Consider the following 21263-nt stretch of genomic DNA (forward strand, 5'->3'; position numbering starts at 1 on the left):
AACGTTTCTACGGTATTCTTCGAAAACTTGTTTCTTCTCATGTGGTGAAAACATTCTCTTCTAAAAACAGCAATAAAAATGTTCAAATCTTTTGACTATCCCAAACATGTCCAAAATACATTATCTTTGATTTAGTACATTTTTTATATGGCAATAACTCAAGGAGATTACCCTCTAACCGCCACCTTTGTGTTATTGTCAGATGTTGGAGAAATAGTGCAATTGCATCATCTTGTGAGAACTAGATGAGCCTTCGATTAAACAGCAATTCTCCTTCTAGTGAACTCAATCAACAATTTTCACTCCGAATGCCGTTGATCACATATCGTATCAGACTAGTTCTTCAATGGAATTTTGGGAATTACTTTAATTTTGTGCACAGTTGTAGAATTTAACGAAACGTGTATTTAGTTACACGAAACATTGTGCTAGTTACTTACACCACAAACTAATGAGATGATTCAAATTTCGAAGCCAATCCAATAAAATCATGTAGCCTATAATAAACAGCTTCCGCAACTAGCTTCCCAGGTAGGGAATGATGAATTTCTTTTGTATGTAGCAAATGACAAACTTTCGTAGAGTTTGGTACAAATATAGCACAAAAGGTGTTTTCCGTTGAAGGATGCGGCATTTAGTTCCTCCTAGCAATTCCTAGGCTGACCTGCTCCACTTCTTGCTTTACTGTTATCTGCAACCAGTGAAGCGAGTGGCGCAACAAACAATTCCTGAATTACACTAAACAACAAATATACGTCCTACTCTACACTAGTTCCTCAGGAAGGGTAACTCCATATACCGCATCCAAAGTCCAACCCCATACTATTTTTGAGCCTTGGCTGGCATGGCCTTCAGTAGTTGGCCATCAAGTTAGAAAAGGATAAATATTTTCATCATAATCATAACAGTGCCTCCACGTATGTAAACCAAGAACCATGATCTGCGCTACCATCAAGCCTTATCTACCAATGCGCGTGATTATATATCGTCCTTTTTCTAGATCATATATTGTCTTCAACTGAGTTTTCCTCCACCTAGATATAGACCATGCCGTTAACAACACTAATAAAAATCCAATAATTGAGAGGAGAGTAGGCGATTCATCACTGAAAATGGTGGCAATCCAGTTATGGTTCTGTATATCTGCATCAGCTGTTGTTTGCAGAATAAAAGCTCCCAAAGCCCAATCAAGCGGAATACTTCCCACCTGATTAGCAACCTTGACCCTGGCCAACAATTGCAGTCAGTAAGATGCAACCAACAAGAACACAAACATGCCAACCAGAAACAGACAATATATGCAATCCCAACCAGAAATGGACAAAAGCAAGTGCAAGCACACAAACATGAATGAAAAATTAATTAACAGTTGAACCCGGGAAAATAAAGGCATCCAGAAACAAAAATTCCATCGTAGGAAATATTTAATGACCAACTCATAATTCATGAATATCTTAGATTTTCATTAAAATATTTCCTATGATGACCAACATAAATAACAACCCTAATCCCAAGATCACACAATTCTGACTTTTACCACACCCACCGATCTTGAACCCAAAAGAAGATTAGTTTGTGTGGGAGCACCATGCTTAGAAACAGGATTGTTGGAATCGGACATACCCACCATGCGGATCACACATAACTTTTTCTCAAACCCCTGAGAGCCGAGTCAGCTCTGAGCCATATTTTGCCTTTTGCCATTTTGACATGATCTCAGTTTTGTGATTCGACATGTGGCTTGTTTTCATCTTTCTTGATGGTGGGAAGAGGGGTTGTTATTCCTGACAATTGGATCTTTAGAATTAAAATTCATTAATGTCGCAATACGCAACAGCCACCAGACCTTGAAGCTTCCATTCATCTACCTACAGGCCTGCACCAAGTCTTCCCCATTGAGCCACCAAAACATCATAAAATCCTCCATTTGGCAGTTAAACAACCAAGCCTCAACCACCAAAATCACCATTTTTTGTCCACTCCATAAGTACCCAAACATTTCCCATCAGAAATTCATATCAACAGACCAAACACCTCATGGAGACCTTCAATGAGCAAACCTAAAATAACTCCAACTTCTGTCAAGCCTATGAATCCCTCATTACGTCAAGAAACATGTTTGAAGAAACTTCTTCATAAACAATTTGAAAAGACAATAAGAAAAAAATGAAATAATGTTTGTTTCATGTACAAAAGGGACTAAATGTTCAGTGCCAATAATATTATCAACCTCAATGTACTCAAATACCTTAAATGAAAAACAAGAATACCTCTCATCATCCAAAGCAATTCCAAGACTGTCGTGAAGCAGAGCAACAATATATGCTGAAGAGAAGCAATACCGAAGTAAATCTTCCTCATTATGGGAAACATATTTTTCCTTCAGTCTTAACCAATCCTCTCCACAGAATTCTTGCCCAGCATTAATCAACTTGGACAGATAGGCCTTTGGCCGCAATCCAAAAAACTGACATAAAGATGCAGGAATTAGTGCTCATAACGACATATGGATAATTAAAATAGTAAAACTATAACAGACCATGCTGCATGTCAGAAATCTGAGAAATAATAGGAGTTACAGTTCATTACTGCTATCTCCTTTCTCTAATGCATCGCTTTAAGACAATAACAAAATTGAATTATACTGGACAACAGTAAAAGAAGCATTTAAGTATAAAAAGAACCTTTGATGTGTGATAGAAATTTTCTGTGGCCAGAAAATTCCCCCGAAGATATGGTATGAAAGTTGATCCCATGTCACAATGTTGATGGGAGCATGATTCTGCATAATTAATAAAATAACCAACTTTAATACAAAACAACACTGAAGAAAATTTCATTTTAAAGGGAATCTTAACAGTACAAAATTATTGAACATATGACCTTTCCCTTTTTGTAGCAACATAAGTGCTGCCGATCTGCATGCTGAGAAGTTCCCCATAGTTTGGACAGTGGAAAGATAACGGACCTTTTCAATCTCTGAGCTAGGAGGCAACTTCAATGACTCAGCACTGTAAGAGTACCCAGTAGGAGTACAAGGATCTATCCGCAACCTTTCTTGAGGAGATTGAGAAGCTGCACTGAGGACAATAAAGAATCAATACCAAATAATACTACCATCTGAAGCCACTATCTCTACTGAATGACTGTAAATAGTTAGTGAAATTTCAGGATTAATTGAAAAAACAAAAAGGTGATGAGAAAATAGTCCAGTATGAACTTAGAATTGGCTAAATATCACTATCCTAGTTTAAGTAATTTTCAACCTTAGGTAATTTTCATCCCAAAAAAGTTGGAAAAATTTACTACAATTTCAAAACTGGTTTTGTAGGTTTGAGTAAGAAAAACATTACTACTGATAGTTTGTATACATGTCATAGAAGAATTTCATGCATCAAAGTTCAAAACTGTAAAAATCACTGCCAACCATCATACAATAATAGAGTATGGTAATTAAGTTTCAAGATGCCATATAAAAGTACAACAATGTGACCCATATAATTACCCAAATCGAATTTTCCTGATACAAGTCCTTCTTTCCATGAGTCATGAGCAGCATTCTGCAGAATGAGATGTTATGAGAAAGTGTAAATCACTGGTATCATTCCAAATGCATAGAAATAGAACACAGTATTAGCCATGTGACGGCAAAGAGAATCGCATTCAATTAAAAGGGACCAATAAAAATCATTAAGGAAATAAAGTTTGGTTGAAACAAAATTACCATTTTATTACCTGTCCCCTACGTGAAAATATGTTAGTAATCAGTCCCTATCATTATCATACTTAGAAAATTGCTGCTTTGTCAAACATTTGAATGATCAAAACATTATTCAAAGCAAGATATTTCAAACAGTACAAATCGTTTCATTGAAATGTAGACTTTTCCATTTAGGGACTAATTGAAATGTCAAGCAATAGAACCAAAATTTGATCTTACCATTTTTGTTTGTGTAAAATTACTTGAGTGATTTAGGATGCAGAATATTGACAGATATACACATGCTATCATGACTATAGAACATGACAGAGAGATAAAACAGTCACCAGGCCAAAATGAAGAAAGCTGCGGCTGTAAAGCTTGTAAGTGATGTTCCCAAATTTAACAGTTCTTGAGAAAGAAGGGAGCACCGGTTCTCTTGATACAAAGGTCACCTAAAGTAAAATACAAATCCATTTGTCATATTTCCAACAGTATGTATGAGCCTAACCAGAAAGGTGGAGCTTTCTTTCTAATATTTTGGCTTCAAAACTCACCAAATAATTGCGGTCAAATTATATAAATTTAACTGTAAAAATAATTTGGATCCTAAAAATAAGATTTTGGAATATCAAATAATCAGAAACCATGAAGTTCTACCTGAGCAGAAGCACCACCAAGTTCAACAATCCCAGTTGTATCCAAAGGATCACCTCCAAGAGTGCCAAGTGCATAATTAGCAACAATCCAAGCATAAACTCCTTCATCAGAACCTGTACAACCAGAATAATACCATAAGAAGCCAACAAATATGTAATGAAATAACAGTGGTTCTACAAAAAACTAAGAAAGCATCACAAAATTAAGGAGGTGGACAAAACAAATTTACTTTACAATTTTCTAACAAGAACACATTGGCATTATTGAAAGTCAAACTAGGATTTGAAAACATAAAAGCAAATGAGTAAAAGAGATGATGTGATAATTGGTTCACTACGTTATAAATCTTGAGACATCATATCACCACTCAATTTCATGCAGATGTTATGAACACTGGGGGGGATTTCATCATAAAGATCCAACGCCAGAACAAACAACAAGCCAAAACTTTTAGAAATTCCATCAAACCCTGAAGTCCGAAAACATGTGTGTTCATTACCTACAATTATTTCCCCTGTCTATATACTAAGGAAGAGGAAGAACAGTATTGAAATTGAAAAGCTTAAAAAATCCACAAAACAGGAGAGAAAGAAAAAAACACGACACACGAGCATACGGATCCTTCTGCTTCAAGTCATAAAACCCCCTCTCTCACACACTAACAAAGAGCCATTCCATCAACAAAGCTCCCATGTGCAAAGTTCCATCACCATCCCTTTCATAAAACATTCAAATTAACAACTCAGCACCAGTCCAACTACAAACAAGAACACCATATTCCCACACTTTTACTTCATTCAGGGTAAAATTTCTCAGGCAGGCGAAGTAAAAAAATCTATTTACATTCCCATCATCTCGCAACTTCATATACTTGTATGAAAAAAATTACTCTCTCATTCTCAACATTTCCCATATAAATATCTGAAAACAGTAAAAACAAAAGAAAAGCAGCGCGGCACTGTCGACGAAAATATTACAACTACAATACACGTATAGCATTGATTTGCACACACACACACACACGCGAACACAATGAGAACGAGATAGATGCAGTTGAATACACATCTGCATTAATTATTCAAAAAGAGAACATAGTCACTCACAGTAGTCTTAATTGAGATGTTGTCTCAACCAGAGAGAGAGAGAGAGAGAGAGAGAGAGAAAGAGAGAAATTGGAAGAAAGAGAACCTGTTATAACAGAAGCCCAATGGTCCATAAACTTGAACCCAGAGTTACGTAAAACCTTCCTACACGATTCCAGAATCCTTTCCTGAACCTCCGCGTCCAGCATTCTCAACCCTGCCGTTGCCATCAACCGAATCTCCGTCTCCCCCCAACAAACCCTCGGGATCCTCCCTTTCGCGAATTCCACCAGCTCCGATACCGACCCGCCCGCCCCATCCGGATCCTCCGAGAACGCCGACAGCCCCGGGTTAACGCGCATCGAGGCCAAACCCTCCTTCCCGAAATGCAATGCCCTGACCGACCGGTACTTAAACACGTGCACGCGGGTGCCGGTGCTCCCGCCGTCGACGATGATCCGGTACCGGAAACTACTTTCAGAGTGGGAGAACGCGCAGTAGGAGAGGAGGAAGAGGAACGAGAGCGCGAGAATGAGGAGGAGGACGGAAGAGAGGGAACGCGATGGCGCGGACTTAGGGTTGCGAGCGAAGAGGTTGGTAGAGCGTGTTTTGATCGGATCCATTTCGTCGTTGCGATTCGAACCGGCACGAGTACGGGCCGTCGATCGGCGCATCAAAGGTCTGCTGGACGGAAGGAATCGGAGGTCATGTTATCGCCGGAGTAGTTTCCGGCGGCGATGTTCTCTCTCTAAACGCCGATAGAGAGAGAGAAGAAGAAAACGTGATTATGATTGTGATTTGCGCGAAGTCCAGGCGTTGCATCAAATAGTTTCCACGCCGAACCTGATAATCGGTTCGGGTTGGTCTGAGCCTCTGGTTCGGGTTGGTCTGAGCCTCTGGTACGGGGTCGATTTTTTCTGCTAAACTACTTTTATTGGGAGAATAATTATTCATTACCAGTCAATGTAAAAAATAATCATAATCAATATGCAGTCAATTTTGTGTTAGGAAAAAATGAATAACTATTAAATATTTAACAAGTTTATAGGTTGATTATTAATATTTGTAAGGATGATTAAGATATAAAAAGGATTTTTCATAATTTCTAACTAAATTTGGAACGTTTATGGTCAATAAATTAAAATAGAAAGAATGAAGAGACATAAATACTAATTGTTCTAAAAATTTAGTAGAATGGCTGTGTACGTATGAAGTCTGTTCTAGTATTCCTGTACAACTCGTAAATAGAAATACTAAATAAACTTAAAAAGAGTAAAATTTACAGAAATAGTGTATCATTAACACAAATTTTCAGAAATGTTAAACTTTTAAATTAATGTATTAATTTTAGTACCTAAATTACTCTATTAAGTTAAAAAAGTGAAATTTTACTCACTCTTTATTTCATGTTAATATTAAATTCGGGATGTTTTAGATTTGAGGTTAGGAATCAAATCAAAGCACTCTTTTATAATTTTCTTTTCAAGTTTTTATGTTATTTTTTATTTCAGTTACAACAGGAGTATCTGCCAAAATACTCCAACCTATGATCGTCCACCGTAACTATCTTTATACACTTAAATTGTCATATACTTATTTGCTCTTTACACTGGTAGAGGAATAACAAAAAAAGAGTTAAAAAGTAAATTTTATACAAATATTAGTTAAAAAGTATTAATCACAAAAAAAAGTTGTTTAAAAACTTGTTTCGTATATTTTTAATATCTTTATTTAAATTTATGAAATTGGAGTTATTTTTTAAATTTATATTTTAGTACAATTTATTTATCTAAGTTTATATTTGTAAATAATTTTATTTAAAATTAAAAAAAAAAAGTATACATAAAAATATTTATAGGTACCTACAAATATAAAAAATAAAACTAGAAGTACTTTTTCATGAATAAACAGTGTTAAAGGGCAAGTAGACACTACCCTTAGTAATAGGAGGAATTGTAATACGCTATGGTTTGCAATAGCAAAATCTTTGAAGATTGTGACAAAAATAGCTATTTTTCTTTAACATTCATACGAACTAATCAGGGTCTTCTTTCAGCCAAATAGAGCCAATCAAAAGTTTGTCATGCATGGGATGTTCATACATAAAGAACAAGTTCATATTAGCCTTGTAAGGATTCGTTCTTGTATAAATTTTATAGCCCTCTAAAATGCTTACTACCAAGTCATTCTGTACAAGCAAACAAAAAAACAGAATGCTGGTCTCCCCATCAAAGCTTGCAATACCTCATCCAACATCAACAACACCTACATTCAAAGTAATGATGTTCATGCATAGTCAAAGAGTATTACAACTAATCTATTCAAGGAGATATCAATATAGATTTTTGTTTGCAGACACATTTATCTAGGAGTGAATTTTAGGCATGGAGAACAAAAAAATACAAAACCAGCCTCATGCATAAGATTGCAAATACCTTCTATAGCTATGTAATGGTCAACAATTAGATATAAACCACTCATGGACCCATTTTTTCAAAAACAAAACTGAACTTCAAGAATGTTTTCCTGTCATGAGATTAAATTACTGACTTTTCATCCAATCAGAAGGAGTAATATACCTCTAGTTTCTTGGCAGTCCTTGCAATGCAGGAAAGTGATTCCCTAAACGAGCTTCACGTCTCAACTCAGTTAAGCGTAATCTTTTCATAGGTATAAATTCCTTTGGTGCTTCTGAGTTTGCTGCTGATGCATTAAGTTGTTAGATACGTGTGGATCTGATTCGAATGAATAATTTGTAACTTCTGAGATAAAAATATTTTGATGAACATATTAATCTGAAAATAACAAAATCATGTGTGATTTGCCAGAAAGGACACGAAGATTATTACTTGCGTTGCATCTGAGCACCAGTACGGACATTCAATTTGTTCTCAGAGGAATAACATTATACATAATGTGAAATGAAATATATCACAATCTCTTGATTCCAACCATCACAGAACAAACAATCTCAAAATTGTTGAACTCTTGTCCTTCTCTAGTGGTACCTAAACAACTCTTTCGGAGATTTTGTCTCACCTAATGCAGGATTTTTTCTGCTTAATATTTGTTAGAAATCTCATATTGACTAGAGATAAAGCTGGTTAATTTAGATTATATAAGTGGATACAAACTTTACCTTACTAACCGGTTTTGTAGGATTGAGTTAAACTTAAAGTTCATTTCTTAACATGTTATCAGAGTTATTAGTTAGAGCCTATCCTAGCGAAATTTGTTGTTTGTTAGGTCTATTGTTCCACTCAATATTGGACAATCCATTAATGTCTAGTCTCAAGCTCAAGATGTATATGCCTTCTTAACAAGGTATTAGAGTCAAGGATTAAAGTCAATCCTAGCTAAATTTGTTGTTTGTTAAGTCTATTGTTCCACCTGCTACCGGACCACCCATTAATGTCTAGTCATACGCCTCAAGGTGCATATGCCTTCCTAACATAGTATTAGAACCATGGGTTAAAGTTTATCCTAGCTGTTAGATGTTAAGATGTGTGTTTATGTTAATTGGGCTTAGCCCATTCTGTGTTAAAGGCCTTGACCCATATCTTACATTATAAATAACTACCCTATGTGTATGCAAAAGACACAAGGGAGATTTCTCCCAATATTCTCTATTTCTCACATGGTATCAGAGCTTAGGATTAGTTCCAGCCAACTCCACGATCTCCGACACACATCATCGCCGCTGCCGCCACCGCCGGAGTTCTAGAATCGACCGACGACCACCGTGGTGCAAAGATCGCGGCGAACGGACCACCCACGCGCCTCCACGCGCTGCCACAACAGTCGCCGACGCTACCGCTTCCCGCCGCGCGTGTCCGCGCGTGTCGATCAGGACCGTCGTGATCGCCTCCTCGCCCTCTTTCTGGATCTGTGGTCGTTGTGTCAATCGGAGCACTTTGGACTTTTAGGGTTTCTCCCTCTCCATGGCGTCGTCTACAAACACCTTTGTTGGTGGCTCATCTTCTGATCCCTCAATATACACCAATTATGTGAATGTACACTTGTCCATTGACAAGTTAGATGGCACAAACTATGCAACATGGCCGTCCGACATCAAACTTTGGTTGAAGAGTCAAGGGTACATAGATCACCTTACTCAAAATGTGACTACTGCTACCATAGAGGACACTTCCCGCTGGATGAAAATTGATGCCCAATTATGAATTGTTATAAAGTCCACCATTCACTCTTCACTGAAACAAATGTTTCGATCATATGAAACATGTTCAGAAGTATGGGCACAAGCGAAGTTGTTGTACACAAATGACACTCAACGTCTTTATGGTGTTTGTCAGGACCTATTCATTGTTATTGGTCCGCGCAGTCCTGGTCCCATGGCAGAATATTTGGGTAAAGTACATGCCCTTCTTCATGATTTTAATGAGCTATTACCTCCTGCTTCCACTCCTGCTGAAGAATTGGAACAACGATCAAAGTTCTTCATGTTGTTGGCATTATACGAACTCTCTGATGATTTCTCTCATGTTCGTGATCAGATTTTGGGTTCTCTTGTCATACCCAACTTTACTTCTACTTGTTCTGCTCTTTTGCGTATACCGAGCAAACCAGTCACTGAGACATCTCCTCATACTGATGATTCCTCAGTTATGGCTGCCCAATGTTATGATCGAAGTCAGTTTCGCAAGCCAGGTAAAGGACGTTCAAAATGTGACCACTGTGGCAAGTTAGGCCACAAAATTGATAGATGTTATGCACTTCATGGACGTCCTCCTCGACCTGTAGCAATGGCTAATTCTGATCCACCTCCCCGATCACTGTTTGCAGACCATCATACTTCATCTAATACTGTAGAAAACCCTCCAATCTTTAACGAATTTCTCATATGGTATGAGGATCGTCAGCACTCTAGTTCCACTACATTTGCATCTGTTGCACGTACAGGTACACCTTTTGTTGGTCTGACTCACTTTCACTCCCTCGGACCTTGGGTCCTTGACTCAGACGCCACCGATCATATCATTGGTAACAAGTCCTTGTTTTCTTCCTTGTCATGTCCGAATAATTTACCCTCGGTAACAATGGCGGATGGGTCTAGAGTCTCATCTCATGGTGTTGGTACTGTTCATATTTTTCCGTCCATATCCATTGATAATGTACTTTATGTCCCTGGGTCTCCCTTCAACTTATTGTCCATAAGTCGTCTAACTTGTGCCCTTAATTGTGTTATTCCATTTACCAAAGATTCTGTTTGGTTGCAGGACCGGAGTTCGAAACACATAATTGGCACAGGATGTGAGTCTCATGGTCTATATCATCTCCGCCCTTCTTCACATGTTGGCGTAATCATGGAGTCACCATCCTTCTTCATGCTCAGTTAGGTCATCCTAGTCTTACCAAACTGCAGCAACTCGTTCCGAGGTTGTCGAAATTATCAAGTTTGTCGTGTGAGTCTTGTCAGTTAGGAAAGCATACTCGTAGTTCCTTTCCTTGTAGTGTCTCACAACGAGCGTTGTCCCCCTTTTCATTGGTTCATTCTAATATTTGAGGACCTAGTCGTGTTAAGTCCACTTTAGGTTTTCAGTATTTTGTTACCTTTATTGATGACTATTCCAAATGTACTTAGTTGTTTTTAATGAAGAATCGTTCTTAATTGTTTCCTATTTTCCAATCATTTTTCAATGAAATAAAAACACAGTTTGGGGTTTCTATTCAAACTTTACGCAGTGATAATGGCCGTGAGTATCTTTCTCAACCGTTTAAACATTTTATGGCTTCTCATGGCATTCTTCACCATACCTCATGTGCTTATACCCCTCAACAAAATGGGGTGGCTAAGCGCAAGAATAGACATCTTATTGAAACAACTCGTACACTTCTAATTCATGGTCAAGTACCCTCGCGTTTTTGGGGTGATGCTATTCTCACTGCATGTTATCTTATAAATCGCATGCCATCTTCAGTTCTAGATAACAAAATCCCTCATTCTATCTTATTTCCTCAAGACCCTCTACATCCATTACCTTTTAGAGTTTTTGGGTCTACATGTTTTGTTCATGATTTTAGTCCTGGTGTTGATAAGTTGTCTCCTAGATCTCACAAATGTGTCTTCTTAGGATTTCCACAGTCACAAAAGGGCTATAAGTGTTTTTCCCCTTCCCTCAATCGTCATTTTATCTCTGTTGATATCACTTTTGATGAATCTTCTTTTTACTTTTCACATCTATCTTCTAGCTTTGTACCTCCACCTGCTACTGTTGATATTCCTATTTTATGTGATCCTCCTCGTGATGCTCCACCCATTTTGCCTCCTCCTTCTTTAGACTCTCATTCACCACAGGATCGTCCTTCACCACCACCCCTTCAGGTTTATAGTCGTCGCAATCGTCTCCCTCATGACTCACTTCCAGTGTCGCCTCCTGTGTCTCCTCCGACTCCAGCAAATGAGTCTGACCTTCCCATTGCCCTCCGTAAAGGTATACGCTCTACCCGTAACCCTTCCCCCATTATACTGTTCTTAGTTACCACAGATTATCTCCATCTTTTTACACATGTCTCTCATCCATTTCTTCTGTGTCAATTCCCAAGTCTGTGGGTGATGCCTTAACTCATCCTGGCTAGCATCAAGCCATGCCGGATGAATTAAGTGCTTTACAGAAAAGTGGAACTTGGGAGCTTGTCCAATTACCATCTGGAAAATCTGTTGTTGGTTGCAGGTGGGTGTATGCTATCAAGGTTGGCCCTGATGGCACAATTGATCGTCTGAAATCTCGACTGGTTGCCAAAGGCTACACACAGATTTTTGGTTTGGATTATGGTGATACTTTTTCTCCAGTGGCAAAAATGACCTTTGTTCGCCTATTCATTGTCATGGTCGCTCTTCGACAATGGCCGCTCTTTACCAACTTGATGTCAAAAATGCTTTCCTTAATGGTGATTTGCATGAAGAAATTTATATGGAGCAACCGCCCGGCTTTGTTACTCAGGGGAGTCATCTGGATTGGTATGTCGTTTTCGCAAATCCTTATATGGCCTAAAACAGTCTCCTCGGGCCTGGTTTGGTAAATTCAGCTGTGTTGTTCAACAATTTGGTATGTCACGCAGTGAAGCGGATCATTCAGTGTTCTATCGCCACTCAAGTGTTGGATGTATCTACTTAATAGTGTATGTCGATGACATTGTTCTCACAAGAAGCGACTATCTTGGCATCTCTCAGATGAAACAACACCTTTGTCATCATTTTCAAACCAAAGATCTTGGCAAACTCCGGTACTTTTTGGGTATGAAGTAGAACAATCCAACACTAGTATTGTCATATCTCAGAGGAAGTATGCGTTAGACATCTTGGAGGAAAAAGGGTTAATGAACTCTAAATCTGTTGAGACACCTATGGATCCTAACATCAAACTCCTACCAAATCAGGGGGAGCCTTTCTCAGATCCTGAACGGTACAGAAGATTAGTTGGTAAATTAAATTATCTTACTGTTACGCGTCCTGACATTTCCTTCACAGTTAGCATGGTGAGTCAATTCCTAAACTCCCCATGTGAAGACCATTGGGATGCAGTTGTTCGCATACTGAAGTATATTAAAGGATCACCTGGAAAAGGTTTGCTATATGGTCCTAACAACGATACAAAAATCGTTTGCTATTCAGATGCTGATTGGGCTGATTCCCCTTTTGATAGGAGGTCTACTTCTGGATATTGTGTCTCTATTGGTGGCAACCTGATATCTTGGAAAAGTAAGAAGCAAAGTGTTGTGGCAAGATCCAGCGCAGAAGCAGAATATAGAGCTATGGAATTAGCTACTTGCGAGCTTGTGTGGCTTAAACAATTACTTAGTGAATTGAAATTTGGAGATGTCACTTACATGACACTTATATGTGATAATCAAGCTACTCTCCATATTAGCTCTAACCCTGTCTTCCATGAGAGAACCAAGCACATTGAAGTTGATTGTCATTTTATTCGAGAAAAAATCATATCCGGAGATATCAAGACTGAGTTCGTTAACTCAAGTAACCAGTTGGCAGACATATTCACTAAGTCCTTACAAGGACCTAGAATAGACTATCTTTGTAACAAGCTTGGAACATATGATTTATATGCTCCAGCTTGAGGGGGAGTGTTAGATGTTAAGATGTGTGTTTATGTTAATTGGACTTAGCCCATTCTGTATTAAAGGCCTTGGCCCATATGTTACATTATAAATTTTTTTGGGATGAGTTAGGCTTAAAAAGCCCACTTCTTAACATGGTATCAGAGTCATGGTTAGAGCCTATCCTAGCGAGTTCTAAGTGGACATTTTATTCTTCTATTCCACCCGCTATCGGGCCATTATCGGACTACCCAATTTCTACTATCACGCACGAGATGTCTATACCTCGGCGTGAAAGGGGTGTGTTGGAAGTCCCACATTGACTATAGATAAGGCCAAATTATAATATATAAGTGAGGTGCAAACCTCACCTTACAAGCCGGTTTTGTGGGGATGAGTTAGGCTTAAAAAGCCCACTTCTTAACATAAATAAACTATCCTATGTGTATGCAAAAGACACAAGGGAGATTTCTCCCAATATTCTCTATTTCTCACACTAGCGAAATTAAATTTGTTGTTTGTTAGATCTATTGTTCCACCCACTATTGAATCGATATCCTATTAATGTCCAGTCTGATGCTCAAGATGTATATGTCTTCTTAACATGATATCAAAGGCATGAGTTAGAACCTATCGTAGCAAAATTTGTTGTTTGTTAGGCCTATTGTTCCACCCGCTATCGGACCAACTATTAATGTCTAGTCCCAAACTTGAGATATATATGCCTTGGCTTGAGGGGAGTGTGTTGGAAGTCCTATATCGACTAGAGATAAGACCAATTTACAATATATAAGAGGGTTGTTTGTTGCAAACCTTACTTTACAAGTTAGTTTTGTAGGATTGAGTTAAGATTAAAGTCAACTTCTTAACATGGTATCAGAGTCATTGGTTAGGGCCTATCCTAACGAAATTTGTTGTTTGTTGGGTCTATTGTTCTATCAAACCTCTATTAGACCACTCATTAATGACTAGTCCCATACTCAAGATGTATTTGCCTTCTTCCCACGCTCAAAATGTACATGCCTTCTTAACATGGTATTAGAGCATATCCTAATGAAGTTTGTTGTTTGTTTGGTTGGTTGTTACAATAGTTATCATACCACCTATTAATGTCTAGTCTCACGCTTGAGATATATATGCCTCAACGTGAGGAGAATATATTGGAAGTTTCACATCTAGCAAATATTTTGTTTGTTAAGTCTATTGTTCCATCTTAAACTACCTATTAATGTCTAGTCTGCATTAATGTGAGCGGGTGTGTTGAAAGTTTTGCATCCACTAGAGATAAGACCAAGTTACAGTATATAACTAGATACAAACTTCAACTTACAAGTCGGCTTTATAGTCCAATTCTTAACAATCTTCAATGCACTTTTCTCTTCAATACACTCTACTCTTAACACAGATACAAACATTGGATACGATATATATATATATATATATATTAAACATCATTAATATTTTAAATTGACAATTGAGATTTGTTTCAAAATTATCTATAAAAAAAAGTTAGTCAAATATAACAATCTGAATATGTTGTTACCTAATACAAAAAGTAATCTAATCTATATCTAAGGTCCAAAAAGTGAAAAAGGATCTAATTCATTTAAGACTTTCGCCCCTTCTTCACCATTGCCATTGAAAAAGGCAATCAGGTTGAGATTCACCCAAAGATAAATTAACAACTTCAAAGAATTTCATAGACAAGAACTAATAAAAATACTAATAATATATATAATATAAATATTCATGATTATATAAGATCTGCTCCTTAATTCTATCAATATAATAAAAATTTATAATAAGTTTTTTAACTTTTAAATTGTAAAAGAAAAAAAGCCGTGCTTGCCTTCATTAAGGTTGTGTCAAACGTGTCAAAGACCCAAAAAAAGTATAAATATGCTAAATATTTAATATAAACGTATATAGGATTTTCTCCTTGTTTCTATATTATAAAAATCTAAACATATATAATATAAATATTCCTGATTATATAGGATATGCTCCTTATTTCTATAATTATAATAGAAATTTACACAATAAGTTTCTTAGTTTTCAACTTACAAATTCATGTTTGGCCTCATAAACATTGAGTTGGACGTGTCAAAGACCCAAAACACGTTTTTAAATCAGACACTTCAGCAGAGTGTTCAGTACGTGTGGTATGAATATCGGTATCCAATACATATTGGACACTGAGACATACCATTAAAGAAGCATGTCCGAGCTTCATAATACAACTAACAATCATTTGAAGTTTTTTATTTTTTTTATTTTTCCATACAATCTTTTCTTTTGTACAATTATAATGCAATCCATTGGTCATTTTGTAGCCAATTCTATTAGAATAGGCAGTCCCTCTTTTGTGTATATATTGAGGAACGTAGCAGAATAATGAGGTGTAGAATAGTGAGTGAGGTGGGATCTTGAGAAGGATCAACGATCATTATTGAATATAGCAACTAGAGCTTTGAGTTTAATAGCACTGACACCATATTAAAAAAGGTAGAACGGAGGGAAAAAGACGTATGTGTATAAAAGTTTTATATATTCTTCTGCTTAAGAAGAACCTTTGTCTAGAAAACCCTCCATTGGTTATTGTTTCTCTTGTTCTTGATGGACCAAATTACCATCTGTGATGACGATCTTTTCCTATGGTCTTGTTTTCAAAAACAAGTTCTGCGTCATTGCTGAGCCTCTCCTTGCACTTGTGCTCTATACCCAGCTTGGGAGAGAGCCACCATGATGGTTGTATCATGACTCATTCAATCTCATTGATTACACAAAGTGCTATATGGAGAGATACAACCTCAAGTATTTTGTCAGATCTTGAATATTCTTCAAGACACTATCATCTCTCAAACAAGGAGAGTTAAATTTTACTGACTATTCAACTGAAATGAAAATCCTTTGGGATGAGATGGACATTTTTCACCCTTTACCAGTTTGTGGTTGTGAAACCAAATGTTCTTGCAGGGCTTTTGTCACTATTACTACGTATAAAACTCAAGATTAGGTTATCAAGTTTCTTAGAGGACTGAATGATAGTTATTCTATTATAAACTCACAAATCATGTTGATGGATGCATTGCCATCATTAATAGTGTTTTTTCTTTGGTGGTTCAACAAGAGAGACAAACTTTTGGTGACACAATGGATCAATATAAAGTGATGGTACCTAAGGAAAGAGGATACGGTAGCAAACATTGCAGCACTATCATCATCCGAGCCCCTTGATAAGAAACTTCGGAAAGAACCCTAGGAAAGCCACACCACAAAGGATATCCGTTCTAATGGGAGAGCCCAAGCCCTTATAAACAACACACAAGAATCCTATATTACGATGTTGGACTCAAGTCCCATACCTTGCAATTTTCCCACCATAATAAATCCACCAGTTTCAGGTGGCTCGTGTGAACATGAAAACAAATCATTACATTTCATGGACTATTGTGCTTTGGTCATACCTGTTATCACATGCAAACTTGCATTGGAAAGATTTTGTTTACACTCGGTCCGTAATTGTTGTCTAAGCTTTTTAGTCTTGAATATCCTTAACCTCCTTGCAGTACGTTGAAGTTCCTTAAGATTTTCAACATCCCGCAATACTGCAGCAAATTGATGAAAGATTATTTATTGATTGTAGTCCAACCAAAACTGCCAGTGCTAAATACCCAAGAAAGTGTCAATCTTAGTACATATATAACAGTTACACTAAGTTAAAAATTAGAAACATACAGACATTCATGACCTACTATTTTGCATAAGATGATGACAAGTACAATAAGAAACTAAAGTACAAATGCAATTGATTGCAGCTTACTCTTTGTACATTAGGTAAGAAGAGCATAGCTCATCCAATTCTTAACATAATTTTTTTATGAAGTTCGTTTGAAACCAAATTTATAATTTTGTTTACATGTACATTATACAGAATCTATATGAAAAGTACCATCAGACAGTTGACAGGCTCCTCTGTATAAGTTATGTGCAGGAACACCTTGAACAGAAGGATTGGAATCTGGAAGATAAATCCAGATAGAATGAAAATCAATATCAATTACTATTTTGAAAGATAATGATATATAATTACAGTAACATAACAATCAAGTCAGCATCAGGCTGGTTGTTGTCTTGACATTTTCCAGATGCTGCTTCAACCTATTTATCATCTTGAAAATAAAGCTCATTAAAAAAAACTAAAGACTAATAAGTGCACATTATATATTAGTTTGATGCTGACTTATGCAGTAAAATTTTACCGTGTGAATTGAGGAGTTACATGACTGAAGAGAACTATAAATAGCCTATAATACTACATAGTATGAAGCATCAACCAATGTTCCTTCCATTAGTAACCGTGATAGAAAGAACAAAGTCAAGGAATCATAGTCTTGCTACATATTAATGATATTTATGGAAGGAATACCCTTGCCCTGTTGACAGATACTTTTCTTCACAGCTTGCCCTGCAAATGCAATCAAATTTTCTTTATCTGTAACAATGATAGCAATCAGTTAATCCTAGGTTGCTCAAAAAAACAATATAAAGGCAAACATGCTTTACTCACTGCTCTAACTCAGTTAATTTGACTGGATGTACAAATAAGTTCTTCAACTAGTTTTCTCATGCTTATTGCATAGAAACTAAGCTTTTAAATAACATAAAAACTCACATTTGGTATCCTAATAATCCCTTTCAAATGTGAGCTTCCTCCACATTGATACTTCCCCTCAAGCATCAAATTCAGGATTCTTCAATCACTGACTAGGTTTGTGGTCATGAGCATTACATATAAGAAACTAAAGACACCACCTTCAATCCAAAATATTAAGGCATTAGGTTTGTGGTCTTCTTTCATATATACTAATCATCATGCTTATTCCTAGGACACAAACACACACTTGAAGTCCTAATACTAATAATATAAGTACTTAACATATTCAAAATCAAACTGTGAAAAGTTCAAGAATTGTCCCTCTCTTCACACTATTAGTTTCCTTATTATTCACCTGAAAAGTTGTTGCAAGGCAAAGTCTGATCCATACGCTTCTCAGTCCCATCTGTCACTGTTGCATTGTCTTTGGACCGAGCTCGACGTTTGATCTGGCTCAATCGAAGTATTCTACCTTTTGGTTGCTCATTTTCAGACTCAGATATAGTTTTTTTCTGTGACAAATCATTCTCACTTTTACACCGAGCTTGATGCTTTATTTGGTTCAGGCGGATTATTTTTCCTTGTGAATGTCTGCAGCGGCTATCGCCACCCCTCTTTTCATCCAAAAAAAGGTACTTGCATCTAGCTTGCTTCCGAATTTGAGTCAAGCGAGTTCTGGTAGCTACACATCAAAACCCACACTCTTAACTACTAACATAACAAACTGTAGATAATCTATGATCAATAAGCAAAGCAATACAGATACAACTATCAAACTATTCCAAACATTGACATTTTAAAGTGCACAAAGCACGAGAAAATTAATGAAGGCAGCATCACCAACCATCCACATTTATGTTGCTAACACGTTCGTGTGACATTTTTTGAACTACCATGCCACAATCTGTAACCTCGCCACAGTTGATTTTAGCATCAGTTAGTCTACTTCAACACCCATTAATTTGTTACGCTTCTGAAAAGCAGTAAGAAAATGCATGAGGAAACCAAAGCACACAAAAGAAAACAAAATGGCAGTCACATAAATGAAAATGACAGCAAAAAAAACAGAGAAAACCCTAGAGGATACAGGGACAAAGGAGTCGCACAGTAGCAAAAGTTAGTACTCGGAAAAACAAGTACATGTTTTTTTGTTTTTGTTTTTGTAGTGTGTACCTTTTTTTGTCTTCTTGAGGAGGAAAATGGAGTGAAGTGAAGAAAGATAGAAGGTGGTTATTGAGATGAAGACAACATATAAATATCTGAAAATAAATTAAATAAATAATAAATAAGGAAACAATCCTAAAAGGAGACTCCTAGGAATAAAAAAACACAAGTGGGGGGTACTGGGAAGATTTATAAGGAATGTGTCCCTATCTCTATGAGTACCGTAGTAATAATAATTAAATATTTGATATAAAAAAGAAAAGCAATTATTAATGTTGAGATTCAACGTTCCCCAATCATAAGTGATGCCATTAATCTAATAATAAAAAGGTTTACACTTATTTTGTGGTTTTAAATGTATTAAATGTGACTCTTTTTTTAAATTTTTGTCCTTTCTTAGAGTATTTGTTAATTACAAAATTTTTGGTTTTTGAGACTTTTAAGGGCGTCAAATATTTTGTCGTGTTTAAGAAGAATATATTCTAACTAAGTTAAAAATCAAGAAACTTTGAAAGTCAATATAATGTCTTCAACAACTAAAAAATTTAATAGTTATTGGCATAAATTATTCTTTGTCGAATTTTATTTATCTTTTGATTGAGTTAGATTAACATGAAGAAAAATCTTTAAATACTAGTAGAAATAAATAAAAAAACAACATTTTTTTTCATACAGCCTGTGAAAATTTGGAATTGACTCACCTGTTTAAATTTTTTACTTTAAATAATTTAGTAAAAATAAGTATTTTTTGTTATCTTAAAAAATATGTTATTTATCTTAATTTAATGAACTTATAATACCATTTACTTTCATTATTCTAGACAAAAATTCAACTCAATGTTAACAATGTCAAAGTAAATGTTCAACAAATAAGTATTGTTTTACAATTTAATTTAAAATCAATTTTACATTCTTTTATAAAAAAAATTAAAACCATTGTGTTCCATAGTAAAAAATACATCATCATAACTCAAATCTTCTTATGTCTAAAACTCTCTATAAGATCACTTGAAATTTAATTAAAATAAAATATTTACTTTCGTTCATTAAATATCTTGCTAAGAGTGTTATCCTATTAACTTAAGTTTCAAAGTTCCCTTTCTTTTTATGTATATTTGATGATAATTAAATACTCGTGAAATTCTTATAGATATATTTTCATAAATATTTTAACTTGAAATAAGTTAGTGGCACGTGATAAGTCATAAACATCCAAAATAATCATAATAATATTAAATTGAGTCTGGATGATTTATTAAAAAGTTTGAAATTAATTTGAATAGTAGATGAGAAGCTTTTTTTGTCCTTTTAATTCTACATGTGTTCAATTCTTTATGATTGAAAAAATCTTTGAGAGATGACGGGAGGGCTTTGGAAGAGGATAATTGGTTTGGTCGTATACATATTTGATGCAACATATTGTTATTTGAGTGAGGAGTGTAGAATATCGCAATATATTAACGTTTATAAGAATTATAGGTAAAGAACTAACTCTAAGAGAAGATTATACCTCGTATTTAAAGGATATAATGGTAACAATCTATTTAAAAATATCATGGGTGTATCTCACTAATGTGAAAAGAGACTTCTACGACAATAGTTAATGTTGGCTAAAAACCATCGTACTCAAATAAAGTGCAACAATATTATTAAAATAAAAGTGATATTTTCAATGATGGTTATCATTAAAAGTGGAACAATGAGAAAACAACAACGATTATACAATAGAGTAGTAGATAAATTATAGTTTACATTTCATATATTTTACTTAATTTTGGTTTATTGCACTTTGTGTTGATGTTTGAATGCATATTTGATTGTAAAGATTTTGTGTCATCATTTTCATTTTGTGTCATCAAAAGACTAATTGCTGTCAAAATTTTGTAAAATATAAGGGATGACGATTACGATTTATATACTATAC

At 35.9% G+C, this 21263-nt stretch overlaps 2 protein-coding genes across 9 annotated transcripts; both read right to left on the reverse strand.

The window, feature by feature from the left end:
• Positions 1-436: 436 nt before the first annotated feature.
• Positions 437-6338, reverse strand: LOC108335803 (probable apyrase 6). Of its 2 annotated transcripts, XM_017571961.2 has the most exons (9): positions 5549-6338; positions 4361-4473; positions 4048-4155; positions 3506-3560; positions 2884-3075; positions 2685-2782; positions 2271-2467; positions 1108-1226; positions 437-1034 (listed from the first exon to the last, which is right to left on the reverse strand). In XM_017571961.2, the coding sequence occupies exons 1-9, from the start codon at positions 6114-6116 to the stop codon at positions 1015-1017; spliced, it is 1470 nt and encodes a 489-aa protein (XP_017427450.1). In that variant the 5' UTR covers positions 6117-6338; the 3' UTR covers positions 437-1014. The 2 variants fall into 2 exon arrangements, with proteins under 2 accessions (XP_017427450.1, XP_017427449.1); XM_017571960.2 differs by having other exon boundaries at positions 437-1226.
• A 1104-nt stretch (positions 6339-7442) lies between these two features.
• LOC108335335 (uncharacterized) lies at positions 7443-19414 on the reverse strand. Of its 7 annotated transcripts, none has more exons than XR_008245798.1 (8): positions 19282-19311; positions 19020-19148; positions 18531-18857; positions 17948-18013; positions 17471-17539; positions 16986-17126; positions 8022-8177; positions 7443-7707 (listed from the first exon to the last, which is right to left on the reverse strand). XR_008245798.1 is itself a non-coding variant. In XM_017571329.2 (8 exons), exons 2-7 carry the CDS (start codon positions 19069-19071, stop codon positions 8024-8026), a joined length of 777 nt encoding a protein of 258 aa, XP_017426818.1. In that variant the 5' UTR covers positions 19072-19148; positions 19349-19414; the 3' UTR covers positions 7443-7707; positions 8022-8023. The 7 variants fall into 7 exon arrangements, 6 of the variants coding, with proteins under 6 accessions (XP_017426818.1, XP_017426820.1, XP_052725800.1 ...); XM_017571329.2 differs by lacking the exon at positions 19282-19311 and adding an exon at positions 19349-19414 and having other exon boundaries at positions 8022-8145; XM_017571331.2 differs by lacking the exon at positions 19282-19311 and adding an exon at positions 19349-19403 and having other exon boundaries at positions 8022-8142.
• Positions 19415-21263: the final 1849 nt, after the last annotated feature.

Source organism: Vigna angularis, chromosome 10 (assembly GCF_016808095.1).
Source record: "Vigna angularis cultivar LongXiaoDou No.4 chromosome 10, ASM1680809v1, whole genome shotgun sequence".
In the NCBI taxonomy this organism is placed as follows: domain Eukaryota; kingdom Viridiplantae; phylum Streptophyta; class Magnoliopsida; order Fabales; family Fabaceae; genus Vigna; species Vigna angularis.